The sequence below is a fragment of the Gigantopelta aegis genome, chromosome 4 (genome assembly GCF_016097555.1).
Source record: "Gigantopelta aegis isolate Gae_Host chromosome 4, Gae_host_genome, whole genome shotgun sequence".
Taxonomy (NCBI): domain Eukaryota; kingdom Metazoa; phylum Mollusca; class Gastropoda; order Neomphalida; family Peltospiridae; genus Gigantopelta; species Gigantopelta aegis.
In genome coordinates, this window is record NC_054702.1 from 17366177 (window position 1) to 17385695 (window position 19519).

General features: G+C 33.5%; 1 protein-coding gene across 3 annotated transcripts in view; it reads right to left on the reverse strand.

Moving 5' to 3' along the window:
• The window catches only part of LOC121372755 (mediator of RNA polymerase II transcription subunit 14-like), a 55850-nt gene that overhangs the window by 22878 nt on the left and 13453 nt on the right, over nucleotides 1–19519 (reverse strand). For all 3 annotated transcript variants that reach the window (XM_041499249.1, XM_041499252.1, XM_041499248.1), the window contains exons 6-21: nucleotides 14210–14288; nucleotides 13404–13533; nucleotides 12505–12545; nucleotides 12166–12253; nucleotides 11848–11876; nucleotides 11004–11082; nucleotides 9859–9902; nucleotides 9399–9487; nucleotides 9042–9079; nucleotides 8359–8471; nucleotides 7971–8039; nucleotides 7239–7278; nucleotides 6328–6453; nucleotides 5483–5561; nucleotides 1810–1969; nucleotides 777–972 (exon numbers count right to left, since the gene is read on the reverse strand). In XM_041499249.1, the coding sequence (XP_041355183.1) occupies nucleotides 777–972; nucleotides 1810–1969; nucleotides 5483–5561; nucleotides 6328–6453; nucleotides 7239–7278; nucleotides 7971–8039; nucleotides 8359–8471; nucleotides 9042–9079; nucleotides 9399–9487; nucleotides 9859–9902; nucleotides 11004–11082; nucleotides 11848–11876; nucleotides 12166–12253; nucleotides 12505–12545; nucleotides 13404–13533; nucleotides 14210–14288 (1400 nt within the window). The remainder of the gene's footprint in view (nucleotides 1–776; nucleotides 973–1809; nucleotides 1970–5482; nucleotides 5562–6327; nucleotides 6454–7238; nucleotides 7279–7970; nucleotides 8040–8358; nucleotides 8472–9041; nucleotides 9080–9398; nucleotides 9488–9858; nucleotides 9903–11003; nucleotides 11083–11847; nucleotides 11877–12165; nucleotides 12254–12504; nucleotides 12546–13403; nucleotides 13534–14209; nucleotides 14289–19519) is intronic.

Below are 19519 nucleotides of genomic sequence, written 5' to 3' on the forward strand. Positions count from 1 at the left end.
TTTGTCACAAGTTATTTCCCTTGTTAATTATACCAAAAACAAGTAATAAAATATTTTTTAAAAGCAATATTAAATCTGTTAATCAACAGACCTACATTAATGTGCACACCATTTAATCTTTACATTAAAAGACTAAAGGCTTATTTTTAAAAGCAATGCATGTCTGCAGACTTAGTTAACATTGGTAACTTGGACAATCACATGACACTAGCAGCTCCCAATAAGACCAAGGATGCCTAGTGGCTACAAAGCACGTCCTGATAATTTTGGTTGTTGACAGTGCCCCAATTAACCCATTACATCTTTGACTATGTATTATAAAGACATATTTTTAGAAGTACATCTGTTTCTAATTTACTCTGTTGATGTTGGAAGGTGTGAATTTCGCTGTAATGAAATGGAAATGTTTTTATTTAACGACACACTCAACACATTTTATTTACGGTTATATGGCATCGGACAAATGGTTAAGGACCATAGAAAACCCGCTGTCGCCACTTCATGGACTGCTCTTTTTGATTAGCAGCAAGGGATCTTTTATATGCACCATCCCACAGACAGGGTAGTACATACCACAGTCATGGTGCACTGGCTGGAATGAGAAATGGCCTAACAGGCCCACCGACAGAAATCAATCCCAGACTGTCAGTGTAATGAAAACAAATAACATTGCTGTATGTTTGTTCTTAACAATTTTTGGTTGGATGATGTAAATGTGGTAGTAACGACGATCATTTTAATGAGATCTCAGTCTACAAAGTGAACTTGATTCATACCAAATATCTTTGAAAATGGCCCATGAGTAACAGAGAAGCTGTCCATGGATATGAAGCGGCCAGCACGGTAGTAAGACTTCACTCCAACATCTTCTGCGATGTCATCCTCTTTGCCATCTGCCGTGCACGGAAACGTCTCCAACAGGTAGTAGAAATAGGACACAGTTCGTGGAGTCTCTTCAACAAGATTGACAACCTGAAACAATAACATGATTACATAGTACAAGGCATAATGTTTGGAGTGAAAAATTTAAGTGCCACACGGACACACTGTTTGCATTTTTTGTTTTAATTCTTTATTGTATTTAAGGCCATAAGCCCATAAATACAAGAACTTATATATTGACATTTTGGGACCAGTTGTACACTATTAGCCAGCTGTTTGGGCAACAAAACAAAACAGAAACATTTATTATTTCATATCACATTTCCAAAAATATCCGAAAATATATATTTATACAAGCTCATGGCATTATATAGCGAGTCTGACACCAATTCAGCAAGCATGTGTTTTTCTTTGTTCACTATCTGGTCAAAAAAGTGCAGGACTTAAACATTTTTATTATGTACTAATTATTATGAAGCCTATTTTATGAAACTGTCAGACAAATTCTATAAAAATTGGAGTCGGACACTTTTTTGAAAGTATCTGGCTCCTGGGCTCACTTAAAAATTGTACTCTTATTGAACAATACAAATACCACAATGAATATAGTGATCCATTGATTCAAAGATAGCAGGGTTTGGGATAACCCATAAATCAGATATTAATGTTTTTTTTGTTCTTCTATGACTCACACTTTTAATTGTTATGGGTCACAACAGATGAGTAGTTTTCAAAACGAGATTTACTGTTTCTCTTTTCTTCGATGCAAGACAAACATAAACATAGTCACACACAATCGATTAGAGAGCCACTTCATTTTAGTCAAAAACGTACCCAGAAGGGAAAAAATGTAACCATTAGTCTTAAAGTCATTGGCATACACTACAAGTTCATTTGAAAATTGACACAAAATGCACTTATACATACCAGGAAAAAGTTTGCCTGTCTTGGAACCCTGATGAAAAGCTTGCATTTTCCAAGTTTTTCAAGAGGGTGGTCTGCGGAATTGACAACAGGAATAGTTGACAGACAGGCAGCAGGCAGAAGCTGTACAGACTTTTCACACCGCCGCAAGCACAGCTGCATCCTACAAAAGTTATTTTTAAACACATAACCATCATCCTCCCATCAAAAAACTTTAAAAAAATATGCAAACATGTTTTTGCATTGGCTAACATTGGCAAAATCACTTCTAATGCTTCTATTGTAAATGAAGCACCACCCATTATGGTTTTTTTAAAACTCCAGATGATTAACATAAGAAGAATTCAAAGTTTGGAGTTAGCAGTGAAGATATATTGATATTAATACAACTTTGCAATCGAACAAAGTTCCTGTCAAAGCGCGACCTATGACTATCGAACAGAATCTTAAAACTTTGTGTAATATACACTACATCACATGGCAACTAAATCACATTTTTCTCAAAATGACATAATGAGCGTCTTAGCTGAACAGGTGGAGATAACTCTATTCCAGATGGCGCGCGACGATCCCGACAGGGTGACCCAGAAACCTGGTTTGTCTCTGACTGGCATTTTTCTTAACCTTCACTGGATTAATTTTTAACAAAAACCAAAGCGACCAACTGAGTGACATTGAAATTATGTATCATTATTTTCGTGTTTTAACAGTAAATCGTAATATTTTAAATATCAGAATGTATGTCCATTATTTTGGTTTTTGACCAGAATTTTTTTCTAAGATTAATTGTCTATTGTAATTGGGGTAAAAGTCAAATTTATTATCAAATTAAAAGCTACATCCCTGAAAATGACCGCGACGTGCCGTTTGCAAGAAAATACTTGCCGAAAACCACTTTTTGAACTCAAAATTTGAATTGCATTTTGAAGTGTATTTCCGTTTCCAGTGTCGTGTGCAAAACGGCGGGAAATATGTTTTGTATACAGTGTACAGTCGTCACGTCACGAAATCTCGCCTGCATTCAGAAGGATGTCTATCTAATTGGGAAAAAATTATACACATTTGGGTGGCAAAGTTGAGTTTTTTATGAATTTAGTGTACCCATACCGTTTTTATACAGTGTGTTGAATTATACCTTTTACCTTTACTCCACCATATCTAAGTATATAAAATACTAGACCGCCCTGTGTAGGAACGTCCTGTATAGAGCCGTCATCACTATATATATATATATATATGTTTTAATACTACACACGCAGACGTTATACCATCGACATTCCAAACTGCGTTCATCTAACAACAAAAACACGAATACGATATTTACGGAAATATTCTTCAACATTTTTCAGCTACGATACGTGAAACAAAATAGATTTTAATCATTTAACGTAAAAAATCTACAATTTGGATGTAAAACAAATCCATTCTAGTAAACAAAAGTGAAACACCCTACAGTAAACAGGAAAAAGTGCAACATTTCTAACTGCGTTAAGGCGCATGCGTTTGCAAAAAGTATCGTAATGTGCATGTGCAGTTCATCATTTTCCATTTTTAAGACAACTACATGAAAAAAGATATGTTTCTTAATTATGCACAGTTGCTGAACACTTAATTTATTCAAATTTTTTTAAAGGTAAAATTCAATTTGTCAAGCGTTCTGGTCCGGTCCGTGTTTTATCAACACACATCGCTCACACTTGATGTCAATACTGATAGGCATTACGTCCATACCTGCGCATAGTTTGTAAAATATAAATTTTTTTTAATGAATTGATTCTAAATTAACAAAATTTAGATACTCAAAATTATTTACAACTGTTATGAATGTATTATGAATACTATTCACTACAATAGAGGCACAAAAATGTAGCATACCTTTTGCAGATCGAATATAATAATTGAAAACAAATTCTAACAACAGGGGTCCTAAAAATCATAAAAATTAAATTTTTGGGCCTTGTTGATCTGGCACGTGTGAGGTCAAGTGACACGCACTGAAAGTTAATTCGTCTTTCTCCATTTTAAGTCAATTTCTACGAGTCATGTGGATCCGATATCGGTAATTTTAAGGAACAAAAACGACTTAGTAAAATTAATGGTTTTAGGGGTTTGTAAAGTTTTGTATTTAGATACTTACTTTACTCAACTTTATTGCTTATAAAAATGTTCCTGAACTGTGAAGAAAAACCTCATAAATGAACGACATGCCGATGACAACAAATCGGATGTTGATTGCGCGAACCGTGCACGAGAAAACAAAGTGAACGGAATTTAAAGCATAACGCAGTTAGGGACGTTGACGATACATATGCACATATATATTTTATTTATTATTATCCACTGTATACATATATTTTCTTTATTATTACTGACTTCCCCCCTCATATCTCAGTACACGTGTAGACAAACGTCAACTGGTAACAACTGATAACCGTTCACTGCAGCATATATTATAGACCGTCCTGTGCAGAACCATGCTGTGTAGGAACGTCCTGTACAGAGCCGTCATCACTATATATTTTTTTAATACTCACACACGTTATATATATATATATATAAAAAAATTCAAGTATTATCCAAAATATACATATATTTTGCTTTATATACAAAATATATATTTATTCCCTTTACTTTTAATGAGTTTTCCACCATATTTAAGTATATAAAATACTAGACCGCCCTGTGTATGGAACGTCCTGTACAGAGCCGTCATCACTATATATATATTTTAATACTATTATCCACAATATACATATATTTTCTTTATTGACTTTACTGACTTCTCCCCCCTCCCCATATCTCAGTACACGTGTAGACAAATGTCAACTAGTAACGACTGGTAACCGTTCACTGCAGCGTATACTATAGACCGTCCTGTGCAGAACCGTGCTGTATAGGAACGTCATGTACAGAGCCGATATGGTTTTGGTCCGTTATGATCGTGGTATAACAAAGAATGACAAAGCAATGAAAAATACAGCTACAGTCCGAGTTTGTTGGACCCTGACGAGTGACGCGCCACCTGTTTTATTATCTCCCCTGTTCTGAGCCAAGACGCCCATTGAATAAATCACATTATGAAAATGAACTCTTCATATTCAAAATGTTCATTGTCCAGATAATTATAATAACTTTAGCATGTTCACTGTCCATCCATCCAGGCCTGGGACCTGGTCCAGTGTACTTAATTGTTTTCTTCTCTATTTTCAAATGTATTAAAACCTGTCTTAAGCAGTCACTTTAATGAGTATAAAAAGGATCTGCTGAATACAGGCCAATTTCAACTAAGCCAGACTGCTGATTTATAAAGATGGTCATTAACAGTGTCTGACTACAACTACTCAGGCCCTAATGAATACTTACATATTTAAATAATCTCAATGATAGTATTAAATATATCTCTGCATGCATCATGGCATTTTAAAAATTAATATAATAGGGGTTTTTTTTAAAACAAAACAAGATTTCTGCAGAATTCTAACAAAAACTGGAGGTGGGTGTTTTTTTTATTTGCATTGTAAAAATCTATTAATACACTTTCTTATAAAAAATAAATAAATAATAATTAAACAAACTATTTTAAAGGTTTATTATCTAAGGCATACAGTTTGTTAGAAATGAAGAACATTTTAAAATCTAAATGTATTTATATAATTTATAGGTTAAGAATACTTACTGTAACTTAATCAGCAGTTTGTCAAGGCCTCTTCGATCATCATTTAAATAGGTTTCTATTTCATGAACTGCTGAGAAATCTGTTTGGAAAAACAAGGATACCTGTTAGGACACAACATGGAATATGACATCGTATTAAGGTTGATGACAAACAATTGTCACACCATAATTTTTTCTTTGTAGTCAATAAATCTTTCTGTAATTTCTCTTCATATCAATATTTTAAATTACAATGTTTAAAGTTACAATGTTTTTATAAGTGTAGAAAAAAGTTTTAAATTTAAATTTAAAAAGATCAATGAAATGGGTTTTTTTTCATTTGTCAAATGGAAAATACCAAAAATGTACCATTTGAGAATTGTTATATTTATTGTCTACAAAGCAAAAATTATGCTGTGACCTTCATGTATGATACATTAGGAAAACTTTGAGCATTCCTCCTTTTTAGAAATATTTCTCACCTAACTGCATTTCACCCCACCCTCAAAACCCACTTGGCCCAAACGTTCCAACAGCCAATAAGGCTACTTACTACTAATGGTGTAATTTGTGTAGAATTTAAGTTATCGGATAATGTAATTCAGTGCAATTAACTCAATACCAATGGTGCAATTGGTGCTAGGTTAAATCAATTTCCAGAAACTACTATGAAGAAAACTTGAGGTCTTTTCTCTTTTATAAATATGTCACCTGTCCTGAAGGGTGCATTTTGTTTGAGGACAGGTTAAGTTGAAAAGAAATGAAGAAAACATAGGGTGTTTTCTCTTTTATGAATATTTCACCTGACCTCAAAATGCATCCTTGAGGACAGATGAAGTTGAAAAGAAAAGCTATTTCTTATCTTACCATCACAGGGCACTGAAGTCAAGTAAGAGCCCTTCTGTATGTCGATGGCAACCCGCAAGACTTCTGATGACATACAAGGATCGAGAATGGGAACATGCAATGCCACTGGCATGTCTCTCACTTCACCTGAAAATAGTAATAGGCTCAAATCTAAATGAGATCAAATCTTACTGGTCACGCCAACATGGAGAGGTCCGAGTTAGTAAAACCAACCATACCAATGTTATTCTGTGTCCATATTACCTACATCTGACCAATCAAAACACTGTTGGCATAAACCTGTCAACAGTCTGACACATTTACAGTAAGTGTTTCTCATGAAAGTTCATCTGAACATAAAATGGTGTTGGTTTTAGTCAGATCCAGTAATGCAGAGCTCCAAAGGTAAGGTATGAATTTAAATGTGATTTGAAACAAATTTTGTATTGATAATCATGGCATGAATATTTTCAATTTGATTTGAAAAGTACATTCTTGAAGTTGTGTCACATATTGCTCTTTATACAGGTACAGTGAAACCTCTTAAGACCGAACCCTCTGTAGAACAGAATTTAATCAAAACCGGACGTTTTACAGAGTCCCTTTCTAAAAACCAGGACAGAACTTAACCTCTCTAAACCGGACCCCTCTAAATACTGGACATTTGTCTTGGTTCCAAGGTGTCTGGTTTAGAGGGGTTTCACTGTATTTGTTCTAAATAACTAGAATTTAATCAATCTCACATATCTTTTCGTTATTAGCCCAAGAACAGCCACAGCTAGTAATGACATAGAGAGTGGTGGTAATTCAGCCACAAAATATAATACAATTTTCACGTTTTCCACAACTCAATACAAACCCTGTATGCACAGCAAGTATGCAACAAAAAACCCACAAAAAATTCAAACAAACAAAAAAACAAATTTACTTACATTTTTCATTAGCATACTTCTGCATATCTTTGGCAAGATCCTATAAAAAAACAACATCATCAAAATGAAAACAAAAAGAAAACAATATCCACACACTTTAACTACAAATACTTGAAAATACATTCCCCAACACTAGTATTATTGGTTTATCAAAAGGCACTGTGTGTGTGTGCGCGCGCACTGGTGTTCGTGCATGCATTTGTGTGTGTGTGTGTGCATTTGTGTGTGTGCATTTGTGTGTGTATGCTGTGTGTGTGTGTGTATGTGTATGTGTACGTATGTACTCTTTTTGTCTGTGAGAAAGTCTACGTAAATTATCTGTTTCTATCTAGTAACAGAATAGCCAATGTAGTTTTCTTTCCTTATTCCCTAAACCGAGTGTCGCAACCATAAACTACCCTTTTTTTGATTTTCACCAAGTTTTCTCTGAGTGGAATACATGTCAGAAAATAGTTAAAGTTAAAGTTTGTTTTCTTTAACGACTCCACAGATTAATGTGTGGATGTCAAACATTTGGTAATTCTGACATAGTCTTAGAGAGGAAACCTAGTATATTTTTTCATTAGTAGCAAGGGACCTTTTATACGCACCATCTCACAGACACGATAGCATATACCACAGTCATTGATATATCCTAGAAAAAGACAGAGACTCAAAAAGAGTAAACTATATAACAGAATAAATAAAAGTTCTGTCAGCAGCAGTGATATTTTATCAACATGAGAAACTTACCTTCAGTTTAATTTGTGTCCGAACCTCGATTGTCTGCATCAACAGCTTTTCAATTGACAAGTGGTCACTCTAAAAATAAAATATTAAGTAATCTTAATTAAGTTTTTAAAAATTAACTTAAAACACTTGTAATATTTTTTCCAACAGTCCAACAGAAATAAGAATATGTAAGGAAAAACTGGATACTAAGTAGAATTTCATTTGACACCAAGACACACTGATTCTATGATACTTACGCCATGTGAAATATTATAGTAGTATTAAAGAATGTGTTATTTCCTAGATAAAAGATTATCTAAAATATGTAATGATTCCATTATAAAAACTTAATTGCAAGTTTGTTTTAAAAATAATACAAAATTTTGACCTTTGTGAAATATCAACATACCTTGATAGCGAGACCGACTTTTCTGCTGTCATCGGGTGACATTGATGGTGTGTGACTGATCTGAAGTGGTTTTCCATCATCTTCTTCACAAACATGTACACTTAGCTTGTACACTGGAATTTAAAAAATTCAATTTCAAAAGGTTTTTTTGTGTGCTTATATTCAGCATTCAAGCATGTTGTTCTTGGCACACAAGTTAACTATCTAGGTTTGTGTCTAAAGAGGAATGGTAACCATTAGTTTGTGACAAAGAAGAAGTTAGTAAAGTGGGCTTATGTTTTCTCAATTATGTACACTTACTCTGGGTTGCAGCCATATTTAAATACAAAACCAACACAAGGGGTGGTAATTGGTGAATTGTAAAAAAGACGATTAAAATGCAAGGAAAACACAATGTTCCATGAGAAGAGAACCACGGATCCGAGGAGAATTCCCACCCCTGAACACCTACCAGACTAGAGAGCAATAGGTTATCACTACATGACTAATTCAAGAAATGAACAGAACTTTTGCACAGGTTTATATTTATACTTATATTTAATTAATATTTAATTAAGGAGGGTTAATTCATGACAACTTTGTAACAATGCAAAACTTGACATAAAGACAGGAAATAGGAGAAATGTGGTACTTGTAACGAAGTCCAACTCATTTCAGCATAAAGAAATAAAACTAATCCTTACCAACTGTATCTTGGGTTCGGTCTCTTTTATTCTGATCCCTGCACAAAAAAAACGATTTATTAATTACTCTTTATTTAATCCAGAAAAGAACACAAAAAAACAAATGGTTTGCAAATTAGGAAAATAACGAACCAAAAATGTAGAGGTGGACAGTGAAAAAAGTTGAAAAAAAGGATGAGTTGTCAGATCGGGAAGAAATGAGATGAAAGTCAAAGGAGAAAAAGGAAAGTGGGTTAAAAAAACAAAAATAATAATAATAACCAATCAAAACAAATGTTAGTACAAGGAAGATCACTAAACAAACCAATTATATCTCTGTATGAGAATTCGGGAAGCGTAGAACATAATTATACTTGCCTCCAATATGAAATGACCAAACTTTTGCTCAAAGTGTACTCTTCCACCCTAATACTATCTCCCAATCGGTTGTGAATCAATCGTTGAGTCTGAAAATAAATTAACTTCATTAATATTCCAGGTATGTACTATACATGAGACAATTAAATAAAATGAATATTTAGGTCAATCAACCTCAACAAGTGTTATGTTAATGTTTTACTAGAGTACTCATTAATTTTTTCATTCCTTTTTTACTGATCTTAATGAAGTGATGAAGATGCTCAAAATTGCCAGTTATCTAGAAAATATTGCAAATTAGTAACTGCCAAATCTGGATAAGAGATGGATGGATGACCAGACAAAAAAAAAAAAAAACTGGTATTCAAAATGCATAAATAGCTGTTAAAAACATTAGAGAATACTAATTGAATTTTTTTTAAACAGATCTTTTGCCCAGTGAAGCAAAAAATAACCATACCTGAGAGTGTAACACTTCAAGCTGTAATGACTGGCAGAAGGAATCTGTGTCAAGCTAAGGAACATGCATATGAATTATAAAGAGGTGGGATGTAGTTGTCGCTTAGTATTCATAGGGTAGATGGTCATCAGTGGATCCAATGCTTTGGGTTTCTTTTTTTTTTTTTTTTTAAAGAATAGCAGGCAGCTATATCCAAGTGCAGTCAATGGGATAATTGTAAGCATGACAAGTAGGCAGCAGAATCTGATGAAAATTGCAACATAATGCCTACTAATGAATCCTGCTGGAGAAAACATATACATTTATCCTGCAACCACTGTTTCTTTTGACAGAATATGATGATGGATAAAGCAAAGTAGTACGAATGGCTACATTATATAGTAGCATGAATAGCTACATTATAGTAGCATGAATAGCTACATTATAGTAGCACGAATAGCTACATTACAAAATCGCTCATTCAGGGCTTCCAGAATTTTTATAAAATCCACTAGCTATGGAATCAGTGATTTTTAAAATTTACTAGCCATGATTAAAAATTCACTAGCCCTATTATAGTAATAATCAGATATGTCACCTAAAGAGGGAGATGGAACTTAAAACACTAACATTGGGTGGTGGGGTGAGGGAAGGATAGTCATATTTACAAAACAGACTGAACTGCAACATATGACAAAAAAACAATTCACTAGCCGTCGGGCATGGCAATATTAGTTATTTACTAGCTCAACATTGAATATCAGTAGTCATGGGAGTAGGACTACCATAATCTAGAAGCCCCAAGTCATTGTACAATGTAGCTGAAATAACAGAAATAATAGCTTTTCCCTTAATTTTTATAGTCTGCAGGATAAAGATAATAACTAGTTAATAACGTCGGATATCAGCTTTATCCTGTTCAGGCCGAATAAGAAATTCCACTCGGCAGAGCCTCGCAGAATTTCCCATTCTCTCTCTGTCTCTCCACGCACCCCCCCCCCCTCTCTCTCACACACACATGTACGTACACACAATTGTAAACTATTTTTAGCTGGCATTTATTCTGAGACAAAATGTAAGAATCCTAAAATGTTTTAATATTTAGAAAGCAGCTTTCGATCAAAGAAACAAGGTCAATGTAGTTATAGTTTTTCATCAAAGGATACGTAGCATCTTGTAGAGAACATGAAGTGGCCGGTCGTTATCGAGCAGCCGATTCTGAATGAGCTGATGTATGTAGTGGACCTAGTCAATAGAAAACAAATATCATTACAACCTAAACCAATAATCATTACAAACTAAACCAATAATCATTACAAACTAAACCATTAATCATTACAAATTAAACCCAGCATCATTACAAATTAAACCCAGCATCATTACAAACAAAACCCAACAGTGTTACAAACTAATAGCCAACAATAATACAGAGTGGAGTCAAAGACTAATCATGTGGTTTTTCTAAACAGATTGTAAGATCAGTAAACTTAAGTTTTTTAAACCTTTAATGTTTCTTCTATTTTTCACATTAAAAAAAATATTTGTCAAGTCACTACCAAAATATTAGATGTTTTTATTAAACAAATATTTGGCATTAGTAGTTTTTTTTTTTAAAGTTCAACATAGTGAAATTTCTGCTGTATTTCATATATTTTTTACTAGTCTACCAATTTCCATACTAGACAATAAGTTTTATTATTATGACCTTCTAATAATTTTTTTTTTATAAGTTTTTTTTTTTTTTTTTTTTTTTGTTGTTGTTTTTGTTTTTTATTTTTTTTTTTTTTTTTGTTGGTTTTTTTTTTTTTTCTTTTTTTTTTTGTTTATTTTTTGTTTTTTGTTTTTTTTTTGTTTTTTTTTTTTTTTTTTTTTTTATTTTGTTTTTTGTTTTTTTTTTTTTTTTTTTTTTTTTTTTTTTTTTTTTTTTTTTTTTTTTTTTTTTTTTTTTTTTTTTTGATTTGTTTTTTTTTCTAATAAACCATCACATTTATTACTAAGGAAAATAATTACCTGTAAAGAGTGAACCAGAGACTTCCCATCTGAAACAGAAAAATAACAAACATACAAGTCAAATCTTTTAACTAAACAGATTCCCTAACTAAACAAATCCACCCAAAAGGTTTATAAAATGGTTTTAAATCACAATAAAAAATAATTCTTTCTTCCCATTAACATTATACAATACTGTTAACGGTAGGTTATTTTAAGTTTATTGTATTCTGATTAGAACTTCTTAGGACACTTAACTGTTAAATGTAATCCTAGTAAATGTAGGCTAAAAAACAGAATCATCATGTATAGAATTAAATATAATGTTTTAAGATATACCTCCTGTTTCATGGTCTTCGACCAGAATATCAATGTCTAGCAAACGCCATGGAATACTGGGACTGTCACCCATCAGTGTCAGAGTCACCTGTAAGTTAATATGTATTTATTATAACAACTAATAAATTTGAGCTTCAATACTGTAAATGTTTTCAGATATAATACAGAATAAACTTTTAGGGAAATCATAAATGTCACAAAAATCTAAATAACTAACAAATTGATCTTCCAGAACTGTAATAATTATTTTTTCACCAATATAATATTAAATAAACTTTTACCAGAGTTTAAATATTATATAGAAAATAATAGTTTATTACGTTTTTCAGAAATACACACCTCAAATTCATGTTCCACTGGAAATTTCACACGACCATGTTCTGAAAATAAATCAATAATGAACTGTAAGATGTGAACATGTACTAAAAGTTTGTTTTTTTAACTTCTAGGGATTAACACAAACTTTAAAACAAGTGCACCATCTACCTCGCAAAATGAATGTCAAATGACCTACATCTAACTAGTGATGTCTCATTATCCAACTGTTATTATATAGAGAATAACTAATTAATGACGTTGGATATCTGCTTTATCCTGTGAAGGTAAGAATGGGAAATTTTGCTGAGAATTTCTTATTCGGCCTGAACAGGATAAAGCAGATATCCGATGTCTTTAACTAGTTATTATCTGTATCCTGCAGACCATAAAAATTAAGGGGAAAAGCGTATTATTTCAGCCTCATTGTACAATGACCTAGAGGTCAAATGAGTGATTTTGTAATGTGAATATTTCCCAATTCACAAGTTGTGAAGAAGGTTCGCTTGGCGAAAATAACCTGCAAACACAACTTGTGAACTGAGGTAGTATTTTCTGTCACAATCTTCACAACTCGCGAAAATAAAACCCACAAATTGGATTGAATTGACAATGCAGATTGTCTATAAATCGCCTTAACACTCTTCACTTGGTGAAGTCAGGTTCACAATTTTGAACATGTGAATTCACGATATTCGCAAGCGCCAAATGAACACAACATAATGACTGATACAACTTCCTTCAAAAGACTGCAATATTATGCAATATTTATAGTTCTAAAGACATTTTTTCTTTTTATTGAAGTGAATACAATTTATTTCTGATCTGATCATTTATTCAGGTTGCTTGTTAATCACAAATACTTTTTGAAACTGGAAGAAGTTTGGGGTTTTCTCTACATAGAATTTGTTTTAATTGCTTACCTATTTTCAGTTTTCTCATCTGTGGTGGCAGTTCACTGGAAACCAGTCTGTACTGGATCACTTGGTTCAGCTTACACAGTGTCTCGTTCTTCTCTTGTGGGGTTATGGGATCCGGTGGAACAATTTTCTCCTAGACAAATAGTGCACATATAAATTATAATTAAACTAGTGTTGAAAGTGCAGTGATAGGCTTCAATCTGTGATGACACAGTCAGGGCTTTAAGTACCATTAATTTGGAAGCAACTGGGATTTCTTTTTGTCTGTTCTGAGCACAGCAAGGTCTCCTTTTAATACAATACGAGTCGTACATATTTAGAAATGTATTTCATGTTATTTTAAACTAATTAAATCTTAACATTTCAGTGGTTTTAAGAGGAAATGTTTTGATGCCAGCATGTTTGTACTTAATTTGGGCGTCATTATATTATAGCACAGGCATACATATTTGAAGCATAATGTTTATCTCCTTGACTTTAGTGTAATCTAAAGCCCTGACACAGCTGATGGTGAAGTGTAAGGCCACTACATAGACATCCCTCTTGCTAACCACCAATCTCTACACTTTACACACGACCATAACTGAGGTATGTGTCCAGTGTTGTATGATTCAACCTCAAATGGATTAAGTATGAAAACAAATAAAAATTAAATTGTTTTAAGTTTATTTCAGTGTCCTACATAATCAGCATGGCTTAAAAAGTAAAAAATAAGACTGTTGTTTAAATTTGCTAACAGTTTTTATGGATGTCCAACAATTAAACTTGTTATTATAGAACATAAAAAAAAAACAGCAATCTAAACTAACCCGAATGCATGTTGGCAAGCGAGGATATGTCCCTGTTGTCAGAACATCGATAGCCACAGGTAGTGAAAAACAAGGTAGTCTGAAAGAAAATAAAGACATTATGGTGAATTTAACATTAGTAAGTCCCAGTATTGTCGAAACCAGTTTTTATACAAAGTTTTTCAAATCAACAAGAACAGTGAAAGTAATAGTTTCTAAACTATGCCATACTTGTAAAGTAAAGCAGCTATTTACAATATATCATCTTATTTCACATCAAAGATGATATGTAAAAAGAATAACATTTCACCTTGTTGATTTGTAACAATTTAAATGTGAAATAAAACAATATTTTCTTTACTTTAACCCTTATCCTGCCGCATTCTTTTTGCTAAATTTAAAGAATTTTCACCTGTTCTACATTTCTAGTAATTTTATTAAAATCAGTTGACATTTCAGCATGAAATTACACACATATATACTAAGAATATCCACCTACGTAACGCTAACATTTTATAGTCAGTTATATTATTTATGTTACCATGGCAACACCTGCAAATTTCAATATACCATATTTTCATTAATAATTATGAAAACTTTAATTAAAAACTAATATTTTTCTTTTAATTTAAGTCTATGCGGTGATTAGTATTAACCATACTGCTTGATGTAAAGAAAAAATTAAGTTGACAACCACGTTTTTTCTGAAAGATAGAGTCAGATGCGCATTCGGCTATCAACACATTTTTGTAAATTATGAACATAATTTCCAACATTAACTATTATACATTTCTGGTAATATTATTAAAATCAGTTGACATTTCAGCATGAAATTACACACATATATACTAAGAATATCCACCTATGTAAGGCTAACATTTTATAGTCAGTTATATTATTTATGTTACCATGGCAACACCTGCAAATTTCAATATACCATATTTTCATTAATAATTATGAAAACTTTAATTAAAAATTAATATTTTGCTTTTAATTTAAGTCTATGGTGTGATCTATTAACCATACTACTCGATTTAGAAAAAGAATTAAGTAGACAGCCAATTTTATTTTTGAATAATAGGGTCAAATGCACATACTACCATCAACGCATTTTTGTAACTTGTGGACATTGTGTCCAACATTACCTAGACACTAAAAATATGTATACTATCTCTATTACTTTATATATCTTTGTCAAATGACACAAGATTTTAAAAAAGGTATATGCCCTTTCACTTCCTGTCATTTTCAAATGAACATAATTAATTCTGTTACCATGGTAACCAATGCAAAAAGAGGAACCGTTTCCCATATGAAATGTTTTAAATGAATTTATTTGAATACAAATCACTGTATAATGATGTAATAATAAGTTCCCAGCTGTTTACAAGAGATGGGTTAAAATTGTGAATTCTGTTACCACGGTAACCAATGCAAAACAGAAAATTTCTAAAAAAATATCATTTTCAAGGACTGAGAAAAAACAACAATGTATAGTGACATAATTGTACTATGCCTGTAGAAAAGATATATGAAGCTTATTAATTCTGTTACCATGGTAATCAGTTCAAAACTATGTTACCATGGTACCCAGATCGAAACTGTTACCATGGTAACCAATGCAAACTATTGGTTACCATGGTAAGGTATGTAAAACTGGAAACTATTTGCTGTGTGCATGCAACTTTTGGGTCATACGGTCAAAAGTAAAGGACACCAGTAATCAATAATTTGAGGGTACTTGAAAACTCCACATCATCTGCCGCCTTAAACTGCCGCTACTAGGTGGTTATGACGTTTGGAATCTTTTTAAATTGGACACTGTATTTCATGTACACACTTTAAGCAGCAGCTATCTTACTATAATCATTCTAAAACTTATTAAAACGTATCCATTAATTCTCAAGATTTTAGGGTACATAATTTTACCCTTCATACCCTCTGGCAGAAACCCTGGACACTGATATTAGAATAATAGAAATAGTAAAAAGGATTTTTATGCATTTCGTAAATTATTGTGACACAAGATACTTGCCATAGTGCTTCACACGGTCACAATTGTAAAAAAAAAAAAAAAAAAATTCCATTCATCTAAAAAATGTTTTAAACCCAAAGAAACAAACATCAACATGTGAGCCCTAATTAAAATTCGATATGTACCGTATACATAATGTGTATCCAGTGTTGAACACTTATGCATGATACAAAATAGATCTAAACGGTCACCTGAGTAAATTGCTGACCACAACTACCAAACACATGGAGTGCGGAGCACCCATTTTCCTAGGGGGATTAAAATGACCAAATTCATGGTTTTGGGTTTTCCATGGGTGAGAGCAACTATCAAATAAATTTGGTTGGAAATGGTCTAGTATTTCTGAAAAACATAATAGTTTAAATGCATTTGTCTATATGATAGATGGTTTAATGAATTTGTCTCCTACCTGGGGGGGGGGGGGGGGGCAGGGGACACGACATTAACGAAATTCGCAAAATTGATATTTGTATGGTATTCCTGGACACGATAATTGGCTTAATTTTCCCCTATTTGTGCCCCACCTTTAGGAGAGGGGTAGAATGACCAAATTCACAAGGAAATGGGTCACGAATATGCAATTTCTATATAACTATTGTGACCTCCATCCCCACCTAGGGGACATTCACAAGTTATATACACTGGTCATCTATTTGCCTTTATATATTATTTGAATACTATCCAGGTATAGCATTTCGGGCAAATGAGCTGGCCTAAAACCTTTTAACCGTGTATTTCCATCATTTTACTCTGACACAGTATTAGTTGTAATCCATGTAAAAATATGTAGTGATTCATTTGCAACCCTATATAGCTGTTCAGGGCTGTAACTAGGATTTAAACAATGGACCAATGAGCATGGAAGGTGCAAGACACCATTTTGCAGTCATTTCAGGAAGGTTACATACTTGAAACATCAGTATCAATAAACTATTTTTCTATTATTTTAACAACAATCCCCCCCCCCCCCCCCCCAATGCATTCTTCCCACACCAGGAGCGGGATGCAGCCCAGTGGTAAAGCGCAGTTGGTTTGGGATTGATTCCCATCGGCGGGCTCACTGGGCTATTTCTCGTTTCAGCCAGTGCTCCATGACTGGTATATCAAAGGCTGTGGTATGTACTATCCTGTCTTTGGGATGGTGTATATAAAAGATGCCTTGCTACTAATGGAAAAATGTTGGGGGTTTTCTCTCTAAGACTACTAGTATGTCAAAATTACCAAATGTTTGACATCCAATAGCCGATGATTAATAAGTGTGCTCTAGTGGTGTCGTTAAATATAAAATAAAACACACACACACACCATTGCCTGTACCCGTTAGCTAAGACCCTGCTGTTTGGCAGTAAAGCTAATATGAATAATAATTGTTATCTAGATTCAGGGATTTTCGTTCAACTCTGGCAGAAATGTGCCTGCATGCCCAACAAAAATGAGAGCCCGTACGCCTAGGCCTATGCCAATTCATATATATATATTTTTTAATTTTGGGCCCTGTCGCTTAGGCCCATGGAGAGGGAGGTCAGAATGTGTTTATGTGTGGCACACAATGTAGTTGGAACTGATTAAAAAAAAAATTGAGAAGTCAAAAACGTGAAACGCGTGACTCACAGTAGTCCGAGCGGACGTAGAAAATGTGCTCCCTACCGCAATAGGTCACTTGAGATGTCACACAAGTAAATGTTTAAAACATTATTATCGGAATCATGAATTTATATTTGTGCAATTTCTTCTGACATGTTTATTGACGGAGTGAAAGAAGAAGAAATCACTGGCAGTTGGTCCCGCAAAGTATTGTATCTGGGTCAAGGGTCGATAATATAGGTCAACTACACTTCCAATTTTTTTTTTGCGATTTTTCTTTGATATTTTTATCAACAATATAGGATCGTTTTATGATTTGTGATTATTACATCCAGAATACAACATTTTAATTGCATTAAATAATTTGTTAAAAACGATTTTTTTAGACAAAAAACAATGTTTCGGGTCGTTGCCTACACAACAGTGTCCGCCCTGCTAAAGTACGTGGAATGTTTTTCTTTTTAATTGTTATTTTAAATTTTTAGTTATTACCGTATTTTTAAAATAAAAAACGTGATTACTTACTCTGAATCTATTGCAAACCATTATCCTACTGTAATTTTCACATTTTATATAGGTCCATATAGTTACCGCACGAAATTTTTTGGGGTGTTGCGTAACACGAAAAAGGACCGTGTCAATGTTCTAAAAAACGGTCGATAACTGTTGCATGGAAAAAAATTGGACCTCGCGGTAAAGGTATGTATACCCCCGACGCATCCACACCAGTTGGTACCGTACAGGCCTGATGTACTAATCATAAGCGTACGGGATCCCGTTTTGTTTTGTAGGGGTGGGAGAGGGAGAAGGGCAGGCTAATTTGTGCCCGAATTAAACGAAAATACCACCAACTAAAAAACATTTATTAGTTTTAGCGTTACTGCTAACCAGCTATATATAATATAGGGTTTCAAATGAAGCACTACACAATTTTACATGGATTTAATTACAACTAGTATTGTGGGAGAAATGTTGGAACTACTAGTACATGATGAAAAGGTTTCAGGCCAGCTCAATTTGCCCGAATGTCTCTGTCGTATTCGCCCAAATTTTAGATTTTGGTACTAATAAATTTATAAAAATACAATAGATCCAACAGTGCAACACAACTACAGTTTACCTCATGATGATTAATTTATCTTTATAACATTTGCAGATATGTGTGCAGGGAATGGGTCGACCCCCCCCCCCCCCTTTCCGGTCCCTGCTCGAGCAGATTAAAAAAAAAAAAATTCAATACATATTCCAGCGGAGCATTACAGAAATCCCCTATAAACTTCGCTCTCCAGACACCCCTACCTAAAATCCCAGCACACATGCCTGATTTTTAAAAGATTGTCATCCACCATACAACATTATTACAAAACATTCACTGCTTATATACGCTTATTCATAAAAAGCCATGCACGGCGCACCCCCCCCCCCCCACCACACACACACACACACCCACCAAATCCTTGGATCCGCGACTGGTACAGTAATAAAAACAAAAAACTGGTGGCGCCACATAATTATGTTTGACACGCAACGAGAATGTTTTGTGATTGGTTATTGAAAATAATGTAGGTCAAGGTATTCTGCAGACTACTTCAGCAGATATTCGTAACCTATTGTTTGTAATTCATTTTTTTTAAATGAGAACAAATATATATCCACTCAGTAGTGATTAATGTGAATGTTGAAAAGGAAAAACTGGCAGAAAAACAACACAC